General features: G+C 36.1%; 1 protein-coding gene across 3 annotated transcripts in view; it reads right to left on the bottom strand.

Moving 5' to 3' along the window:
• Positions 1-22,874, bottom strand: part of ZNF407 (zinc finger protein 407) — a 355,347-nt gene that overhangs the window by 306,836 nt on the left and 25,637 nt on the right. For 2 of the 3 annotated variants that reach the window (XM_080381215.1, XM_080381213.1), the window contains exons 2-3: positions 11,910-16,778; positions 5,980-6,094 (exon numbers count right to left, since the gene is read on the bottom strand). In XM_080381215.1, the coding sequence (XP_080237341.1) occupies positions 5,980-6,094; positions 11,910-16,743 (4,949 nt within the window). In that variant the 5' untranslated portion in view covers positions 16,744-16,778. Of the gene's footprint in view, positions 1-5,979; positions 6,095-11,909; positions 17,114-22,874 lie in introns of those variants that run through there. The other variant, XM_080381214.1, reaches the window with a different exon arrangement.

Genomic DNA, 22,874 nt, shown 5'->3' with positions numbered 1-22,874 from the left:
ACATTAATCAATCTACAGTAAAGTAAAAAAATAAAAATCAAAAATGCACATCTGTGAAAGCACTAGTTACACCTGCCGCACATATGATAGTCACACGGCTGTGCATCTTGATAATTACCACTTGGAAGTGCTGCAGCACAGGTGCTAGTCTCAATCCCCAACCACCTCCAATACAAATACAAACATCCACTCTCACAAGTATGTCCCTTACGTACCTTGTCTCTTCAGCAAGTACAACTAAATCATTACTATAAACCAATTTAGCATACAAGCTGCTAAAACTACATTTTGTTAAGTCAGAAAGTTGGTCCTGACTTTTCTGTATCAATTGTAATACCAGTCTCCAACAAAAGAGTCCCGCCACCACCTGTACCCAAGTCTCCTGCTCACTCAGTAGCTGCAGCCAACTCCATGGCAGACTTCCAGGACAAGAGCCTTGCACAACACACCACAGGATCCATACCAGTTGTCTGAAGATGCCGGGAGCTTTTCTGAATAAAAGCAAATTGCTTCTATTTGAAGCAGTTTTCTTAAGTAGTAGAAATAAAGACCATGTACTGAAGGCCAGTTCACAAATCTAATGTAATAGATAACTGAACAAAAATTGGCAAGATAACGTAACACGTATGTTACCTTACTCCATATATTTTTCTAGTATTTTCTTATTGATTTATTTAATGTGCAAGTTTGGAAAGCTGTTAGGTAGGTTCACCTCATTTTTCTTTACTGAAGTAAACGTAGATACAAGTGTATGATAGGACCAAACAGGCAAAATGCAGATAGAAAAACTCAGAATAGCTGGATCTGGAACAGTCATTTCACATGCACTTAATTATCTCCAATCTAAAGAATTGAACCAAATACATATTTTTTGTTTGGACACATATGTAGGTATGATGTCTGTAATTAATTGTTCGTTCAAAAATGCAGTTTCACGATGCATTTGATGATTTAGGTACACAACAGTTTTAGTTCTCAGCGTTGACTAAAAATAGTGATTTTAATTTATTCCTGCTGCCTACAATTACCCACAACCATGTATTTTTAAATATTTCCAGCCTATAAAAATTACTAATTTTTGCCACTTGTGTTTATCTGCATTTAGACTTTGATTTGGATAAATTAAGCTCTCAAGTGTTCCTTGCTTTATGAAACTCTGCATGTTGTACACTTCAACACAAATAAATGACTTCTACCATTAGAGGTTTAAATAATGTAATGTATTTCATGCTCAGCCTGAAGCTGGATTCCAATGAAGTTGCTAATGCACGTAATGATTAAGTGTAACTCAAATACTAACTGTGTTGTTGAAAACATGACAGGCAATAATTTGGTCTATTATATTCTGCCATTTAATTCCCTAGTACAGACATTCTCTGACACGTTATGAAGCAATGATTTACAATTATTCAAGCTGCAAAGGTCAGAAAGTGACATTATAATCATCTACACAGAGATCCCTTCTAATGCACAAAAACTAGGTAATACCACACAAAAATAGTTTACTAGAGTAGCAACTTTCTATTTAAATTTCCCAAACTGCACAAGTATAAATAATTAATTTACATTACAGTACATTAAGGCATCCTTGAAAATATGTTTTTCCTGCTCCTACCAATAGACTTATGAATAAGTCTTTTTTGCTTGCTAAAAGCAATCTTAAGAGCTGACTTTCACTAAAAGTAGCCTGATATTAACAGTAATCAGTCAAAAAAAAATCTGAAAATCTAAAAATTTTTAGAACACAACACACAGGAGTACAACCAATTTTTTTGATGCAGCTGGTAAAAGCACATTCTTGTCTACAAAGTACAAGGATCTATTACCCACTACACTCAATAAAGGCACGTATTTTTCTTTAGACATTCTCAAAGCAACCAGTGTCATTAAAATACTGAACTTTATACAGATTAAGATCTCTGAACTATTCTTTACATTAAAGCAGCAGCAAAAGTGAAGTTATTTCCATGCTTGGGACACTATAACTCTCTTAAAAGCTTGTTGATATGAGGCTTTAAAAAATAACTGAATTTACCAAAACACTTATTTAGCAGAACATATTATAACAGCTCCAGACTTAATTGGGAAAAGGAGTTTCAAAGCAAATAGAGCACTGAGGAGCAGAAAGTGAAAAAGACTAATACCTTCATCCACCAAAAGACCAAAACAAAGCAAATAAACCAGCAATAAATAATAATAACAAAAAAAACCACAAAAAACCCAAAACACAAGAACGAGCTACTTCAGCAAAATAAAGAAAAAAACCCAACCTTTTCCACCCCTCTCCAAATTCCTTTGTGTATAGAGACACTTACTTTTATTCCTTAAAATACTTGACTGCTTTATATGGAATAAACATAATAAAGACATTGTTACAAATGTCCTTTCAATTTTTAAGTAGGTAGCAATAAATGTTTATGTGCATGTTTTAAATACTGAAAATTTTCCTAAAAATCCAAACCTACCTTATACCCATCCTCCTTAGCAGATTTTTAAAAAGTCATAAAGAAAAAAAAAGAAAGCAGCCGCCACTCTTACTTGAAGCATGTAACTACATCCCAAAAAAATCTGTTTCTGAAAGCAAAGGCCAGAAAAAGGCAAAGGAATAGTAGATGCACTTTAAAATCAAACATTAATAAATTCTGTTCAAAATCTGAAGTGCAGAACAATGTATTTTTCATGTTCTACCTGAGACATAAAATTTGAAAAATGCATGATAAACCTTTTCACTGCATTTCACCAGGCAAGTGAAACAAAAATTTTAAATGCTGGGCAACCAACATTTGCTCATCTAACCCAGGATATCAGCCAATTTCGGATCCAGACTTTCAAAAATTAAATTCAAATATGCAGCAGTTTGCTACCCACAGAAAATAGATACTACCTCTGAAATAATGGGATCTATTTTATAGCTTTGTGTATGGAAAAGAAAACAATTAACACACATCTGCGATAAGGAAATGAGTAGCAGACTGTTTATTCCAAATGTTAAAACATTAGCAGTGTCCAATTTCTGTGTCATCTAGTTTCTGCTGTGCAGCTGAAGAAAAACAAATCCTGAACTTCAATTAAAAAAAAATAAAACAACACAGCAAAATTACTGCCTTTTTCAACAACTAAGTGAATTATATACTGTGTACTTTGTATCATGTAAATATGAGGATCATTTGAAATATTAAGACACAGCAAACCCTCCCTAAAACAACAACACAGATACAGCTTTTTTGCTTTTTTTTTTTAAGACAAAAATTTCCAGATAATTTTTGTCTTTAAAAAAAAAAAAAAGGTGGTATTTTGAGACCACACTAGACCACGATGTTGCACTGACATTTCACCTTTAAAAAGTGCCCAAGCAGATTCAAAAGCTTTTGAAACGCAATTTATCCTTGCAACTAGCAGAGGGCTTATTACTATGAATCTAAAAGTCAGAGGATAGAATATTAACTACTGTAGAAAAGAAAACATAGTGCAGGACCTTCTGTTTGTGACAAAATTACAGAGTTAATGTTCCTGAAAGATCACTTCACCTTTTAAAGCATGATTTTTAAAAAGGTAAAATTTATAGCAATTAAAGCTAATGAAGAAATGCAGCATGAGCTGCTTATGTTCAGGAACTAATAGGTCCACTGAGCATTTCTAAGATTATTTAGCCATCAATGATAATGAATTGACATTGTCAGTGGTGTTAATGTACCAATGCTCTATAGTGCCACTAATCCGATAGCCAATCCTAGCAATTTATTTTTTTTTATGTTGCTACTTTATTTTTTTAACCTACAGTACCCAATCCTTTCAATTAAAATAGCAGAAATACAGCACAAGCTATTACACTTTCTTCTCTTCTTCCACATATAAGGATGGCATATTCATTATTTGGACTACGGTTCAAACTGCTCTGGTCATTCCTCCTTCTTCAAATCCTGCTCAATTCTTCAGGACTGTTAGCTACAGTACAAAAACATCTTTTCCAATTAAATCAGTGTTAATATATAATTCTTAAAATACACTTTTGGTGCACATTAAGTGAAATGTGATGATTATTTAACCAGGTACACAAATCAGATTTTTGTAAGCACAGGGTATTGTGCTATATGTCACTTCCATTAACTGTTTTGCCATATCTAAATTGCACAGCTTCAAGTTGTTGATGAAAATTAGCAACACAATACGACACACAAACGGAAAACAAGTACCTGCTTGGCTACCAGGTATGACGTGTCAGCAACATACAGTAAGCAATCAGTTTAGCAAAGTGACTAACATTCAAGTCCACAGTTTAAATCATTCACACATTTTGTCTCTCTCTTGCATACCCATCATGAATTGCAACTGACAATTGTGTAATTTCTGAGGCAGATTCTAAGAACATGTCAATCCTGAAGTGAAGGAATGAGTTTTTGAAAAAATGAGGTAGCGCTTAATAATTTTAATTCTCTTTTTATAAAAGATACGGTATTAGCTATTTTGAGATTTTTTTACTTTTCCTCTCACAATTAACATAGTTAAATAATATATTTTTTCAGTTTAAGTTAAGGTAATTGAACAAAGAACTATTGTCAAGTTTGTTGACAACTTGTAAGGAACAGAGTTTAGCCTTAGCTAAACGGTCTTATGTCTCTGTAGTTGTTAACTATCTTCCATGCCAAATTCTTGACAATTCATATAGCAGATAGTAAAGAAGATTTTTCAAATATAAAATAGCCTACCAAGCTTAACATTCATTTTAAACATGCTGCAAAATAGAGAGTAGCACAAGTTATTCCACTACCGATATTCAGTAGACTTAAGAATTAGGCTCATACATTTTTATTTCTTGTTTCAAGAAGTCAGCAATTAATTTTCTTAAGTGAGTAAAAACATCCAAAGTATCTCATAATGCTGCATGCAAGATTATTTGAAAAACAGAGATGAATCAGTGAAAATCACTCAGCTGCATATTCAGCTTAACATTCGCTTGTCCTTTAAAATGTGTAACTCACTTTGTCCTGCAGTAGATCAGTATACTAAGGCGAAAAAAAAACCCACTCCTGCTGAATATTATCCCCAACATCACACCACACCATTCATGTGTGCACTGCATCATCTAATTGAACCTGTGCTGTTCTACACATTAGCCATAAGGCTGCTATAGCAGGTTACATAGGTTTGAGTAAAATGTTTTTATATGATGCATATATTAGTTAATTTCTCCAGCATAATAACATTAAAATATATTTTTAATCAGAACTAGGGTATTAAAATCCAACTTTGAATGTCCTATGATGTACCATATATGCCATGGCATTTTAAAACCTTTTAAACATTTCTGCTAAATTAATTAGTTTTGCATTAAGGAGTCTCAATGCCTCCTATTAAATGCAACACATTTGAAGGACAATTAAACATTATGAACAATCCTTCTGAGGAAATAACGATTAAGTAAAAAAGAAAAACAAGATTTTTTGGGTAACAAACAAGAACACAAGCATACATAAAAGACTTCAATTTATTTTTAAAGTCTTATGCCTGCAATATTTTAGATCCGTTTGTTGGAAAATCATTCTTCTGTTTTGTTTTCGTAAAGAATGAAAACCCTAATGGAGTCCAGAAATCTGTTAATGGTACTAAAATTATAACAGTATAGCAAAAGAAAAAACCCCACACAGTAAAGTCTATATTATATATTTTTTATGTCTTTAAATGGAATTTACAGTTCTCCCTGGCAATGTGAATGAACATCCTATAATTTAGTCAATTTACAGATTACAGGTTCAAATTGACCTTGTAGCCCATAAAATTGCTCATCTTCAGTGCAGGATTAGAAGTGGGAAAAGAATGTCATAACTGTATTTAAGGAATTTACCATAACAATGGAAAGGAGGATATGCATGCATAATTTTAGCCACTCTTGCTCACATCACAGTTTTCAAATCTGAAACAATGCATATCCTGCACTCTTCTCCTGGTTAACCATGTTGGAGACTGTTTCAATTTACTCACCCACAGACATGACACTTGTATTCCCTCATCCCAAGGTGCCTCTTGACATGGTTTCTGGCATCTCCGAGCTGAGCTGTTGCAAAATGGCATATCTTGCACTTGAATGGCTTTGATCCTAAGTAAAATTTAGCATAAGATATGAGTTGAATTAGAATAATGTATCACCCACGGTTAAAGAAATAAAAAATCCTGGAAAAAAATAACCTTTAAAAAAGCCTATCCAACATTTAACCTGTTTGAGATTTTTGCCTAACAGAAAAGGTATCTCGTACAGAAATTTATAACTCCCAGGACACAGACAGTATATACTATACATTACTCATTAAAGTTTCCTTAAGTTCAAGATCATGGAAACTGTACTCTTAACTTTTAATAATAAATTACTCTTTTTCATTATTATTTAAAAAAACCAAAAAGCATTAAATTTGGAAGACAATATAGTAGGTAGATAACCTTTCAACAAGACAGCAAAAGTTGTTCTACACCTTTCTCTGTTTCCAAATGCTGAACCTCAGGTAATGGTCTTAAGGTGGCTTGAAATAAGATAAACTGCAAAACGTACTTGGTTTTTAAGCAAGTATATTTAAAGTAAAGTAATTTTACAAGTCTTCCGACTTTGAGTAGATTTCACATTAGCACTGGTATTTCAGATTTGTTCTGTCACACACAGAAAATGATTCATCACCTAGCTACTGTAATGACATGCAATGTATGAATATACAGTGGATAAAATATTATGCCTTTATGACTGTTTTATGGTCAAGAATTTATGATTATTCTGCAAACCAGAAGTATTGACATTTTGGCTATTATTTATTTCAAGAACAAACTTTAATATTAAATGTCTACTGCAGACCAAAGAACCCTGAAATTATTTCTCCAAGGAGAAAGTACCAGCCTATTTCTTGTACCACATCAGTTCAGCAAAAAGTCAAATTATTTGTCTATCTTAATTAACAGCAATCTATTCTTGAGGGTGGAAAAACCATTTTTTTTTTACTGAAATAGTTAAATTGGGCATATGTCAGTCCCCATGTTATTACACAGCAACACCATTCTAAAGCATGCTGTAGTACTTTCCAATTTTCTGACCATTAAATCCTTAAATCAATAAATCAAAATGATAGAACTGCAGTTAAAAGTAAGTACAATATGGTCACAGAGTCTCCATATTATGTTTAGTATATGTTTTGTGAAGTACTTCTTCCAATACAGTTAAGCATAATATGAAATATGTGATCTTTAATAAATATACATAAAGAGCTCTGATAAGAAAAATGTTGCACTATATCATACTTGATCAATGAACCTTTTTGCTTTGCCCTTGAAAACAGAATATCCTCCAAGAATCCATTGATGAAATTGAGGATCTTAGTAGAAAATTTTAGAGTCTTAAATTTCAATTTAATTCCCAAAAGCTGACAAAAAATGAAGCATTTAATTTTAATCTTCTAACTGAAATAAAAAAGTCAACAGTACTAAGCACGGGCAGACAAGGTTGAATATTTCACAGTTCAATGACAATGAAGCCAGATCTCTTAATACTTCCATTTCTACTGTTGGAAGTAGATGTAAAATATATTTAGCACCTGAATGGTTATATCTAGTCAGCTTTATATGTTTAAATGTCAAAAGCAGGTTGAGACTGCAGCTAACAGCAATCACATTCTATCAATCACACTGAAAAAAACCCCAGTTTATTTAAATGATCCTGATAAAACTAAATTAATCATTAATTTGGTGACATTTCAAATCAACACTGCATTCTATAAAGAGACCCCATGCAAATAAAAGAAGTCTAACTTTGCATTAAATAAAAAAGTATAAAAAGATGATGTTTTAACTTAATCTTCAAGACTAATTGCACAATTAATAACATCAAGGCCACACTGCAGAGGATTTTTGAAATCTGTTGGTGTTTATACTGCTCTTTTTTTGTCATACAATTCAAATACCATGTGGATTCAATCCTGTGTTCCCCTAGTTTCTCTCCTGCTGGTTAAATTGTAGATTTGTTCCTCATTCTCTTACTGCAGGTGTCCCACAGTGTTTCCATACAAGACCTTTGCTGTTTTCCATTTATGTGACTCCTTTGTGAAGAACTCAAGTTCAGACCAATCGTAGCTACGGTGTCCTGACAATACAGAAACGTATTATTCTGTTGACTGCTCTCATCCAAAAATCACTGAGGCCTTGAGGGTTTTTTATTTCTTTCTCAGACCCAGAGCTGAATACCTGTTAATATCTCCATTTAAACTCCATGAAAATTCAAGCGCTGGCAGGCTGCAGCTAGTACTTATCACCTGAAACAAAGGCAGCGCAACTCAATTTTAGGCTGCTGGTGCCAAATTTGTTCCAGTATGTTCTTGGATCAAAAACCCCAAAATTTTATACTTAAGACATTGCACGAAGAGTTAAACTAATGGGGCAAAATATCTGTATTTGCCATAAGGCGATCTGAAACAATGCTGAAGCAATTAACCACTTCTTAGCCATACTTGTATCGTCACAAACCTTAACAGTTCTGATATGCTGTGTTAAACATGATACCATTGAATTCATACTTGGCTTTTAGTTCCCAGAAAAATGATAAAAATACTCTCAATATATCATCTTTCCAATCAAATGAGTTAAAAAAAAAAGGGGGGAGGGTAAAAAGTTACTTTACCCACAAGTTATAGCTTGGACACAAAGTGTACATTTTCTGATGTTAGCAATAAACAATTAGGCCCTTAACAAGAGAACTGGAAAAAGAAAAAAAGAAACAAAAAACACCATCAAATTGAAAATAGACCAAATTTTACAGTTCAGGTCGGACAGACACAAACCATGCTAGTGAACAGCAAAAAGACTGGAGATCAAAGTCCTTATTTTACATTAAGACAATTGAGACCCAAAACTATAAGAAAAAAATCACTGCTTTATCTTTAAGCCAGCCAAAGGCAACACCATCTGCACCTGCAAGTATAGCTGCGTCCCTAGCTCAGGCCCAATGCAAAGTGAGCAGAGCTGCATGAAACACCATCATACCATTTCCTCCTGTGTTTAGGACATGGGGAGTAAGATACCACATTGAGCAAACCTTCCATTAACTGAGAAATCTGATGAGAAATGAAACAAAGATGATGTGGTTGCAGGTGATTTTTCCTCAGATGTTGATTGTTAATTAAGTTTATGGGACCTCCATCAACTGCAAACTAAAAAGTCTTCCACCTCTACTACTTTTATTTTTCTTTACACTTCCTCATTTTCACTTGTCAACATGTGATGGACTTACTTGTTATCTCCTCTCTAGCAAAGCTTCCCTTTCATTTGCAATGTGAAAATCTCCTACGTTATTTAACGGTATTTTGAAACATTATTTTTCTATTAATGGAAATCAGTAGTTGTATCTACAACTTTCCCTTCCCACCCCCACACTGAACGATCACCAGTTACTCAATAAAAAAAAGGCAAGGAGTTGGATATGGTTACACATACATACATATATAGACATATATATGCACATCTGGATGCTGAAGATTTTTTAAAAAGCACATAATCAGAACAATGAATGGGAAAACGTGCAGCTCTGCTCCTATTATGTACCTGGTGTTACCCTAGAACAGATGAGAAGCTAGAAATACCCTGCTTTGCCTCACCAATATTATAAGCCACCGTATATTCACTTGGTGGAGTAGGTCAGTTCCCTCTGCTACCCCTCCCAATAACCCAAAAATATTTGTTTCTTATTCAACTGTATTCATTGTGATATGGGATGGAAGAAAAGGTTCTGTAAGAAAAAATATCACAAGTATGAAAATAGGGATTGGAAGAGAAAGCCTTCTTCCCATTAACTATTAATAAAAGTATCCGCATTACTATTTATGTGAATAAGCAAAGCATAAGAAAAGCATTGCATATAAAGGTGCCATGAGAAAGAGGGCAGATAAAACTCTAAGCTGTAACCCTTCTATAATTCCTCCATATGCACCACCAAAAAATGACTTGCAAAATGAAACGTATCCTTTTACTGCTTTGCATATTTAGGGCCATCCAAAAGCACAATAAAAATATACTTCATGATAAGACCTACACACAAGATGTTAAAAAGTACACTAACTTTTACTAAATGTTACAATCAATGATGTAACTTATGTAAGTAGGGTTGCTTTGTCATATATTGATAGTTACCTCACTTTCACATCCACATTAACTTGATTTTAAATGCAATTAATACATATAGTCAAGGAAGACTAATGGACTACATTCTGCACTTAACCTGGTGGACATTTTCAAATGGCACAAGTGACCAGTGCAAACCTATTTTGCATTGTAAACGACTAAATAAATCTTAATGGATTAAGAATGATCAGCTATCAACACACAAGGGAAATTAAGTGCTGAAATGCCTACATTGATTATTTTAAATTATTAGCCTTACTCTGTTCTTGAATTTGTATGCTTTTAGTGAGCTTTAACACATTTACAAGACTTATTGACTATAATTACAAGAGAATTCAAGTAATGGACACATCAATTATAAGCAACATGTCTTGACCAGACAGTTGCATAAAGAATTCTAAAGAGAGCTCCATTAGCATCCTCCCCCTTAGTTTTATTCAGTTTTATCTGCCGTAAGAGGGCATATTAAGGGCTTATACAACTGTTCTGACCATGTGAACACGAGCGTCCCTCTGTAAGACTTAACACTGCATTCAGAGTTGGATATTAGCAGAAGCTATACAGATAACTACGTTATTGACAGGACAGAAGTAATGCTGAAAGTATTAAGTATGTGACTTATTGGCATACATGAATACTGCGGTTATAGTAAAATACTTTGAAAGGTTTGAAATACAATGTCCATGTTCCCCAAGATTAATTTTAAACTTTGTTGTCCAGTCATGCCCTTGGCTTTTCATAAAAAAACCTTACAAAACTATTTTAGGATTATGCCAGGAATTACCATTTTTTTATGTTTCTTTTTTCTTACCTTTTTGTTCTCTTCCTTGTAACCATGCACTAAGTTTCAAATACTGCATGAATTTAAACTATAGCTTCCATAATAAGCCATTATTTAAAAGTACAGTAAAATAAACCTTACAGTTTTAATGAAAATATGTTCAATGAAATGTGAATTTATTATTCAAATCCACTCATAAATTCAACCATGGAGACACCACTTGTCTAAGCAGAGCTCAGTGATTTAGAAAAGCTGTCTATTTAAAATAAAGAATGTATGGCAGGTTTATAGAAACATCACAGTGAATTTTTACATAAATTTAGAACTGCAGCTTATGCATTTTTCTACAAAAATGTTTTTAAATTTTCCACTTAAAATTAAACATAAAAATGAATTGAAAGTGTGATCAGCACAGAAACTAAATCAGATGCTACATCCCTCTGCATCATAACAGCATTACACACTACCTTCCAAAAAGGCTGACCAATTCCAATTCCCATAGCTTATTTCTATAAAAACCTCTTGCTGTTTCTTATTTAGGAATGATCTAATATAAAATGTCTATCCTGAAGCATTATGTAATGCTGAAAGTGGAACTGAATTAAAATGAAATAAACAATTTGGATATTAAACAACTGCAAGGAGGAGGAAGTTAGAACAGCTAATTGTTCTCTCAAACCACCACTGCTTCATTATATAAATTTAAGAACCAATTAGTGGTTACAATTTAGATTAAAGGGAAGGAAATTTCTCTATATGAAACAAAAAGCAGGGTGACTGCGCTTAAAATGTTCTTACATTCTCTGCCCTTTGATCACTGTATTTTCACACCCCTTTAGGTAATTTTGAATTTCACTGGGGGCTCATCAGGCAACATGAATGCCAGTTCATAAGAAATGTTAAAGAGATTAACAAGCAGAAAAAGACCAATGGTATAATTCACTCTGTTTGAAAGAGACCACTTGCAAAGACTGCATTTCCATACCTGTATGGGTACGGATGTGAGCTAGGAAGGCCATGGAATTGCTACTTCTACACATCTTCCCACAATACTTGCAGACATTGCCTTGGTTCTCTTCCCTCTCCCTGTTTATTTGCTCAGTGTCTTCCACAATGTACTTATTCACTTCCCGCAAGAGCTCTTCGTGTTGCTCTTTGATGTGGAGAAACAAGCTCTGCTCTGAATCAAAGGGCTCCGTGCACTTCACACACTTAAAGGTAGCACCTCCTTCAGGCAGCTCCTCCACGCTTGCCTGCTCATTGCGCATGTGCCCGGCACTGGCCAAGTGCTGGTGAAGGTTGCTCTCTGTGTAAAATGATTTTCCACAGAGTAAACAATGAAAATGTTTTTCTTTTGAAGGATGTTTCATGGCTATGTGAACATTTAGTCCGCTCAAACCATCTGCTAGAAAACCACAGTCATCGCAGCGAATACGTGTCGACTCCCCAAGGGAAATTCCTTCTGACTTCTTCTTTTTCCCACCACTTGGGGAAAGCTCTGCTTTCATGGTAAGCTCACTAGCTTTCACTCCACCTGACATCTGTCCTTCAGCAGAATGGTCAGTGGCCTCCCCATCTTGATGGCTTTTTAACCTCACTATAGAAGAATCAAACTTGCCAAAATTTTGCATTGCCTTTCCTTTATCATCAGCACTGATAACTGTTCCTAAAGCCTCATCACTACTTCCTTCCATGCCCTCAGCTGTTGAGCCATCTGCCTCCCAAACACTGTTATTTATAGTTACTTCTACTTCATGTTGTGCTTCCACAAGGGCTTCTTCCTCCTCCCCAGTAGGATCCTCTTTCAAACTTCTGTCACCCTCTAAACTATGTATATTTTGTACCGTTTCTCCAATGTTTCCAGTAAAATTCGATTGCTCTACTGCACTACTTGTTTCTGGAAGAGTTAGCACAAGTGGGTTATTTTTTTTCAGTGATATTTTTTTGAAAATAGATGTGTTTCTGCACTCTACTTCGGGGTTTTCTCTATTTGCATCCAAGTTTTCCTCGCCTTTTCCTGAATTCAGGTTTGTGTTGCTTGATCTATTTTGATTTTCTGCAGTGCAATCATCAGCCGAGTTGAGCAGCTCCTGCCCATGCCTACTTTGCTGCAACTTGTAAGTACCTGTTTCTTTAACTGATGCTTCCTTGTCAAGTTTAACACCTTTATCTTTCTGAAGAGTTTGCTGGAATCCTTCACAAAAAAAGTTTTCTCCTCCATTTTTAGACTCCTCTTCAAGTTCACCTTCTACTGCATTTTGGCAACTGCTGCTTTTAGGCATTCCTGGAGATGCAGTTTCATCTAATACAGTACACTCAGTTAAGCTTTTACTCATATGATCACCTTCTGCTGCATCATTGGCACATTTTGTTTCACCCAAACCAGTTTTCAATTCTCCTGCACTGGGATGGTGCTCCTCTCCAGAAAAAGCAGTGCCTTCTTTAGTGGTATTTGCTGTGCTTGCTTCCTCTCCAGAAGAAGAATAAACATAAGATTCTCTTCTAATTTTATGCTTCTCTGTCGCTGCATGCCTAATCATCTCTCTGCGAGTAACAGCATAGTAGTCACAAGCCATGCAGTAGTATTCAAATTGTTTTGTATGTTTTCGTTTCACATGCAGCTCTAAAGAAGATGAAGAATGAGCAATGAAGCTGCAGTGTATGCACTTGTTGTCATTTGCACCCATTGCTCTTCTCTGGAAACATGGGTCACCATCTGGAGTAACCCTTGCTGGTTCCAGAAATATATGTTGGTTTATATTTAATGGATTGCTAGTATGCTCTAAATCTGGCAGCCTATTGGCATTTACAATTTTTAGTTCTGCATCTCCTTGCTCAACTTCCTGATTGTCTAAGACAGAGTTTTCCAAATCTGATGACTGGCTACCATCCTCAACATGTTCACAGAAGGCAGTCATGGGGCTATTAACCTTCTTGTTCATGGATTCAGAATTACCTCCTTCAGAGCTAACGATGATCTCCGAGTTCTGTTTTCCCCGTCCTTCTATTTCAACACGACTTTTGTGTTTTTTGGTTGCACAATGGCGTTCCATATCTCCTTTGGTTACAGTGTAGTAATTGCAAATCTTACACAAATAGCTGTACTGATGACTGTGCTTTCGTCTGATGTGAACAGTCAAATTTGTGACACTGGAGGCCAAAAGACCACAATGAGTACATGTCCTAGAAATAGTGCCTTTGGGTTTTCCTCTTTTGGGTGCATTAGCTAAAACCAATTCATTTTCACCAATCCTTTGATCAAGTGGAACAAATTCCTTATTTCTCGGTATGTTTTCCACAGAAGAGGATGAAACTTGTATAATTTCTTTATCTAATTCTATATTCCCACTCCCAGAAACTGAAGGATCCACCACTGTTTTAATACCACCAACACCAACACAAACCTTTTCAATACATTCTTCAAAACGTAGTCCAATGTTGTTTTTCCTGGCATTTTCTAGGTGCTTGCTTCTTTTGATATGCTTCTCCATTCCTTCCTTACTCAATGAGTAGAGATTACATGCTTTGCAAAGGAAGTGATACTCCTGTGCATGTCGGAGTTTTATGTGCCTTGTAAGAACTGTGGAAGATCTCGTCTTATAAAAACACTTTTTACATTGAAACTGGGTTTTATTCAGAACAGAATGCTTTAGCTCATTTCTGTGATTTATGAATGAAGATTCTGGAGTTTTTGCTTTCATTGGTGCTTCCACTTCCTTCTCAAGATTTTGACTATTGTTTGATACTGGGTCAGCATAAGTTATCACTTGCAACGTCTGATCACAGTTACTCAATGGAGTAGCTTGCTGAAATAATGAACCATCATGTTTCTCATTTTTTTGATGATTTATCAGGTCTTCTTCTACATGAAAAAAGAGAATGCAAGTTGGACAGCTATGGGACATATTATGTACTTCACTCATATGACTTCGAAGGCCAATCACATTCAGGCTGGCAAATGAACAGAGCTGACAATTAAAGCTACAACCACCCATCTGGTGTTTACTGTCCTGACAGTGTTGCTTCATGTCTTCCCTGACTCCAGAGGAATAACTACACATCTGACAATGAAACTGGATCCTTTTTGTATGAAGCTTTGCAACATGAATTTCCAAACTTCTTCTGTTCTGAAAAACATAACCACAGTTAATGCAAGTATGAAGAAGACCATGATCAGCAGTAAGTTTAACATCAGAATCTTTAGTATCTGTAGTGCTTGAAGAAAGGGTATTTGGCTTATCTTCAGTAAGATCTTGAATTTCTGAAGGAGTATTATAATTACTTTCAGCATCTGCTTCTAATTCTGTATGTGACATAGGGCTTGAATCAACAGGTTCAAGCTGTGTGCTGGAGATATGCTTCATGTGTACTCTCAGAATTTCAGACTTGCCTCTCTTACCCAACAAGCTGTACCTTCTTTTAACCTGCCTTTTTAATCTAAAAGACCTACTTTGTCCAAATGAAGATCTTAACAAGACAACATTTCTTTTATGTTCTCGTCTATCAAATCTCCTTGTCGTGTTTAAACTTCTAACTAGCTTTTTGGTAGTTGGAGGTAGTTCTGTTTTCTTCAAGATATTTTCTGAGGGTCCTGGTATTTCTAGTTTTTCAGTACAAACTTCACAATTTCCTTGTACACTGGAAGAAAGCAACGCTTCTTCGGTCACAGTATCGTCTTTTTGAGTGGGAACATTTGAAGATGGTATCTTTTCAACAAGTTCAGTGCAATCGTTTTGTTTAGACAAGCTTACTTTTGAGCCTTTTGGTGCACTGCAAACACTTAATTCTTTTGCATCAACAGTTCTTGCCCTTAATTTGCTGGTCGCAGGTTTTGCTCTGACATTCCTTTCTTTGGTTGCAGTAGATTGTTGGGTTTTAAATGATTTTTTTGTCAATATCTGTACAAGTCCTCCCCGTGCAGCAAGATTTTGGCGTCGAAGGTGCGTCTTGCCAAGGAAATGAGAATTTAGGAGATTTTCTTCAGCACTCTGAAAACCACAAAGATCACAAGAAAATATCTTGGATTTCTCATGGTCTTGTTTAACATGTGTATGTAATGTTGAACTACATTCAGCTGTGCAACTACAGTGAGGGCATGTTTGCTCTTTGGATTGTTTAGAGGGGCTTTCTCGTTTATGTTTTTCTATATCAGAGCAGGAAGGTAAACAGAGATCACTTATTTTGCCTTTAAGGTCTTTCTCTGTGTTTCCAACTGTATAGCCAACACTGCTTTCTTCTGAAGATGGTAAGTTATCAGGAACAGCAGCTGGCTCCTCTTGTGAATGTTTATTTTCCTTGTGAATTTTCAATATGGCACCATCAGCACATTTGAAATCACAATGTAGGCACAGGAAATTTGCATTAAATATATCATCATCAAGACAACCAGCAAATCCTTCCTTCTTTACAGCTCCAGCTATCACACTACTTGCTTCTTCAGCTATGATTTTGTGCAATTTCCTTTCAGTATCTTTCATGTCTTCTGAAGAACTCCACTTTCTTTTTCTGGAGACATTTTCAGGCTTGCCTACTTCAACAGCATCCAGGTTTGGTGATTCATTTTCAGGCTTGCCTACTTCAACAGCATCCAGGTTTGGTGATTCTGACAGTGCTCTTTTGTTCGTGTCATTCTCTTTTCTTTTCTTTTCAAGGCCCTTGACCACTTCATCTGACATAAGCCTTGTTTTCTGCTGAAATGAAGAGTCACATCCAGCATTTTCTCCTGCTGTGTTTCTCTGGCAATCTTCTGTCAACTCAGTTTGTAAACTCTCATCAACATCATCCCTCTTCTTATTTTCCGCCCCATCCATGCTTAACATTGATATTATCAATTGTAGGTCATTTGGCTTAGTACCTATAAAAGAAAAGAGTTATTATTAGTCTTTTACACACAAGTTAAAAGACTCAAGTAAAAAAAAGAAGCAATACAGCAAATTAAAATCACAGCAGAAAGACAGACACAATGAAAGATACGAGGCTACATTTTCAGCATGGCGTCTAAACTTAAGACGTCTAAAACTCAAACCAACTGCTAGGTACTTGGTTACAGAGCTCTCTCTGTGATAAGCACCGAGTGAGTGAGCACTAGCTTCCATATTTTTCATGTAATCAAGTCATTTACTACATGCTTGAACTTGGGCAGAGAAGCCTAACCTTTGTTTCTGGAAGCGTATTTAGAACATGAAACACTAACAGCTTTCAGGGAACCAGCCATGAGATGTTCAACTCTTCCTGAACTAGAATCCTGGTTCTCAAATTTAAAAGCTCCAAGGAGGAAATGGTCATGACCACAACAACAAGGTTAAACATTGTAAGTATGAAGCTTTTTTTCCTTCCTCTGCTTAAGATTACCTGCTGAAGAGAAAGAGGGAAAACACAGATAGAGCCATGTACTAAAAGAATATGCCTCAAATATAATTCCCCATCATTATTAAAATATCCTCTAAAACTTCATTTCCCAGGTGGAGGAGGGGGGTAATGAAACAGCCACCCAGAGAAGGGCAGCATCTTTGAACCTCAGCACAAACTCTAACCATCCAAATCCAGTTACGAAAAGCTTTTGCTCAACTGCCCAGTGTGACCTTCCTGCTCCCAAAAAGATGTCACCACTAGAAAACCAATGCTCCCAACACAGTTTATAAGAGGGATGGGGGTAGGAAATCAGATCTTGACATTTATTACCTTTTCATTTTGATATGAAGCGATTGAGAATTGAGAATGCATTTCATTTTAACAGATGATTAAATACTAAATGTTTATCTATGTGCTTTAGACTATGATTTAAACATCAATTTGCTGCAGACCCAAGTATCCAGTTTTTTGTTCAGTTACCCATTGAATGAGGCCATGACCACAATTGTAAGTACTTTCTGACAAGATTAAGTAATTGCAGTGTTGATACAGACAACACAGGGTACAAAAAACTATTCAAGTACATGCTAAAAAAAAATGCTTATTTTTGAGGACAAAGTAAGAAAATATTAAATTGAGGAAATACACTCAAATCAGTTGGACTTATTACCTATGGAAGTAAAAAAAAATGCTTTTCTGCTTAATAATTTATGGAAGGCCTATAAGGAATTGAGTGCACAGTTGTTGTATATATTGAACAGTTTTTCAACTGTAGGGCTACTCATAGAGCTAAAGTACTGACCAAACTTATACCAAGCTAGCTATACCTACATAACAAGAGAATAACCACCTCCAGATCACAACAGCCCTTTGGAGGACCCAGATATTGCTTCTCTAACTGTGGTTTTCTGATTCTTATACACTACTGTTTTTCTTTGTTCACTAAACATGATAGAAACTATCACCATTAGTCAGATGTAAAACAATCGGGTCTATATTCTCAGATTGTTTAAGTCAGCATATTGTCAGTATTTTCAAAAATGCTACAGCAATTAATATCAGTGGAAGATGAAGCCTTTGAAGTGCAAGCTTACCCTGAAAAGGTTTATGAGCACTGTTTGGGATACAGAAAGAAAGATCAGATGAAAATTATGTTGTTAAAGTGCAGTACAGCCTTTTTTTATATAACTTGGAAAATATCAATAAATTACTTCTGTGATGAGTGCTATAAGTCCATCCTTAACCGACTGTGTGCAGCAGCTGTGCGTCCTTTGCCTTGCTGCACCTCCCCAGCAGGTTCCCAGCCCACCACGGAGACCTGACCACACTTCCCTTGCATGGCCTGGGGAAGAACAGCAGTTTTTTTCTTTGCTGTACAAGACAATTTTCAATCTCAAACCAGTTCTCCATCTTCTTTATAGGACACTTTCCTCTCAGGCCATCTGATTTATAAGAGAACCTGTCCAGCAGTGAACTAATACCTGCTCTGGAAATTTCCGCTATCAAAGGTTGTATCAGGATAATTAGGGGGTTTTGCATTGATAAAAATTCATACATTCAAGACATATTTATAAGTAGGGGACTGGTGGCTCCACACTATACCCTCTTCTGCCACACTTCATGCCATCCTGTCATTTGATTTAAATGTTAAAGTGCTGTCACACCTAGATCAATCTCTGACAGAAATCACAGGCTACTTCCAGCCAAAGATAAAGTACTCATAGGAGGTGGATGCTCCCCAGCTCTGAGAGGCAGGTATCAGCAGTCTCTGCCACACAAGTGCAGATTCAGCTAATCTCTGCTAGCCTTCCACACACCTCAAAAAAACATGGCTGATTATTTGCGTACAGTATCTGCAGGTTAGCCTTACTTCTCAGCATTTATTCACTAACTCTCCAATAGAAGTTCCTCCTGTTCTGTGCTCCACCAAAAATCTAGGATCACAATCTCAGCTGTGGCATCCAACCTTGTCTTCAACTCAACTGTATTGCACCAATTAGGGTTTTTTTCAAGTGCTTAGAAAAAAAAAAAAAAACTATTTCCCTTACTTTATCTTTGTAAACCATTTGTAGTCACAACTACAAGCTAGTTGCCAGGCAAGTGAAAAATACAAAACACAAATCTCATAGGTGCTGCCAATAATTTCAGTATGAAATTAAAATAGTGATACATGTAATACAAATATGCAAAGAGACCTTATGGCTCAACCTTCTAGACTAATTCCTCCAGCTCTCCAAGTCAACAGTAAATGGAGATACCTATCTCGGTCTTCATTTCATGATAAACTCCTAGCATGCAGACTGAGGATGCACTCCACTTCATTTACAGGCAGTACTCCTAATGAAGTCAACAGCCTCACATCTATCCCCACAACTGATAACAAGTATTACCAAAGCAATGGCTCCTCGGCTGCACAATGTAAGTTAGCTGTAGCAACAATTAACTATACACCTTTATAAGATTCATCTCTACCTCACACCTGAATTTTCATGAAAATCATCTCCCCCTGCAAACCCTTCCTACAGTTAGATTTGCCTCTGTCCCACCTCCATACAAACTGTCAAAATGTCACTACATGGGAGTATGCACCTTCATGAAACCATCACCCAGAAAGAATTTTCTATGCAAGAAAACAACTATGAGTCAGTTCCTGTTGTTTCTCTAAAATTATCCCTATATTAATTAATCTAAGGAATTAAATTGCCTTCAATTTCTTTTAGTTCTCTCTTGAAGTTGCCTTTAGGACAAGAGCAAATCTTCTGAGGTAAGACACTTAATGGCAACTGTCACTACTTTTTGCTGGGACCATGGTCAGCAATTTGCTGAGCTGTGGTCCATTGTCCACATCTCAGACAAGATCTAGACTGCAACATTGAACCACGTCTCTGTTTCTCCCCACTATGGTCTTTGCTCAGGTAACACAGCTGTGTCTCTAACACAATTTCAGTAGCACATGCCTCAGCTTCCTTGATGGGAGAGTACTGCCTCACACCCAAAGGGAGCTGTGGGCAGGCCTCTTCTCAGCTTCCTTGCATGGATTATTGCACAAATGACTATCACTACTTGAAGAACGCATTCAGCATACCATAAGCCTCCTCTAGGAAAAAGGAGCCTCTAGTGCTTTCTCTGCTGTAAGCCCCTTCTCAGATTTGCTATCGGACAGGAGGGCAATGGTAAAGCAACAATCTAGTCACAAATCTGGATGGTCCTAATCCTCAGCCTACATGAGCCAACTCGCCTCTGTTCTCATCAAAGCCACTAGTACTGATTAAGGGCTAGCCTACAGTTGGTATTAATACAGGAACCAATGCTTCAGAGAAGGCATCAACAGCACTCTGAGTTTGCACAGTCCCAGTGACCGCATGACACACAAAGTTAAATGAGTTCCTTTTTGCAAAATTAATCTCGGATCAAACCTTAGTCTGGCACAGGGATTGTCATCAGGAGCAAAGAATCAGCATCTGGAATTTGATTAAATCAACTGGTAACCAAAACCACATTCTAGATGCAACAAGCAACCTTCTGCAGCCACGGCAGCTTAAGCACACACTTAAGTTCAATTCCTATGTATTAGTGTGACTGAGTAAGCCTTTTGATACCAATGTAACGCTGGCAAACTCATACAGCAGCAGCAGCAGGGAAGAAGCTCTTAAACTACCGTAGTCATGGACCAACAGGACTAAAAACGATGTAAGATGCAAGCTCTCATGCCTTTTCTTGTACCTTCACCTTTTAAAGATACCGGTTACATCTTTATAACTAATATCTAAAGTGCAACAAAACCTAACCACTTAATGTATTGCGTAAATAAACACAAACAGATTTATACAGGCTCCAAGGCTTCACTGATGGTATTGCCAGGTACAACACAACAGAATGGCAGAGCCCAGGATCAAGCCCGAGCTAAGCAGACAGCCGTCAAATCTTCAGTATTTCCATAGTTTAAAACCCAATTCTGTCAAACAGCACTCTCTTAACATCATATTTGATGTTCAAAATGAAGCTGTTCTAATTCAAAAGTGGGTTGACTTTTTGTAACATAAATCTTTTGTTAATGTTCATATAAATCAAGTATAGCTGAACAGATTCTTAAAGGATATGACCAAAAATTAATTTGCCACATTAGCTTCAGGTTAACAAATTCTTCTGCTTGGAGACAGTCATACATTACCTAATGCATTTTAAGGTTCTTTGCAGCACACTGCTGTTCCTGAGTTTTGGAAAGAAACCTGTTGTGGCCTCAACATTTTTGCACAGAAAAAGCTAAGCTCAGTAATTCTACTGGAAATAGGAGCTAAGTCTTTAACATAATGCCTTTTTCTTCAATGATTTTCCAAGTATCCAAGAGGTGGAACATGTTTTTAAGATCTTTGAAAGCAAAATGTTTGTCACACGTTACATCTGCATAGGCCAAAATTAAAAATCTTTACAGAATATATGAGGAGATACACACATTTTTAAATCACAAGTGCATAATACACAATACTTCAGCTGTGTCACAGATACAAATATAACTAAAGATTCTCCTCTCTCATTCATTGGGATTTGCAAAGTTAGAATCGTGGAGCTTTTGTTTCAACATTTAATCAAATTTAAAAGATGTTCCACAGTCACAATTCAACACCATCTCACTACCTAGAAAGAAGAAAATGAATACAAAAAATGGGGAAAACACCACTTTTTGAGCTGCTACCACCAATTTTTGAATTCTTCCTGCAAAGCTTTTTTTGTACATTGATATAGTATCTGCTACAGTTCTATACAAAACATCAGTCATTTGTGGACAGATGTTTTCTTTGATGGAAAGAGAAAACATTTTAGTTTAACTTTTTTCAAGTTTTTTTCCTCTGGTCCAAAAAATAGCATAGAATTTCTCTATGCCAAAAGGTGGAGACAGTGCAGTTAAGACATTCAAAGTAAGACGTGTATTGCCCTAATCCTCAGATGAAATTTAGAAAGTAGTAATCATAAATTAAGATCAAAAGGACAAGCAGTTCAGTGATGATCCATAAACCTGTAACGAACTGCAAAGTTCCTTAACTTGATGCTCAATACAATTTTATTTACTTCTCGTTTTGTTCATACGCCAGCTCGCTAAGGGAAGGGGTAGGAATGTGTACAGAAGAACACAAAGAAAGTATATTTTCAAGTACTAAATTCTACCTTGTTTTTTATTTTTTATGCTAATTCTGGCATTAGAATTCTCAAAGTACTTCTCAGTAAGAGTAATATAGTATCCAAGTAATCAATACCTAACCTGCAGTGTTTGTAAAGGGTATGACACATGGAAAACAGAGTTTCTTCTTTTTTTCCAGTAAAAATTCCTCTTTTTCAGACAACTAATTCTTTCAGTGAAATCATGGATACAGTGAGGCAAAATAATTTTAATGAGCCCCTTAAATAGCCTGCACAAAACTGAATGTGAACAACCCATCTCAACATACGACCTTTGTGTCAAATAAACATCTTCTCATTTTCAACGGCATAACATCCTTCCTAAATCAAATCATATGTCTGTCTTATGGCCTTAGGAAGTTACCTCACTTCCTCCACAGAGACCAATCCAAGAGAACAGTCTCCTCAGCAACGGAATACAGAA

This window comes from Falco punctatus (assembly GCF_963210335.1).
Source record: "Falco punctatus genome assembly, chromosome: 3".
NCBI classification, from domain to species: domain Eukaryota; kingdom Metazoa; phylum Chordata; class Aves; order Falconiformes; family Falconidae; genus Falco; species Falco punctatus.
The sequence above is the reverse complement of the archived record's forward strand: the minus strand, read 5'-3'. Positions and strand labels throughout refer to the sequence as shown.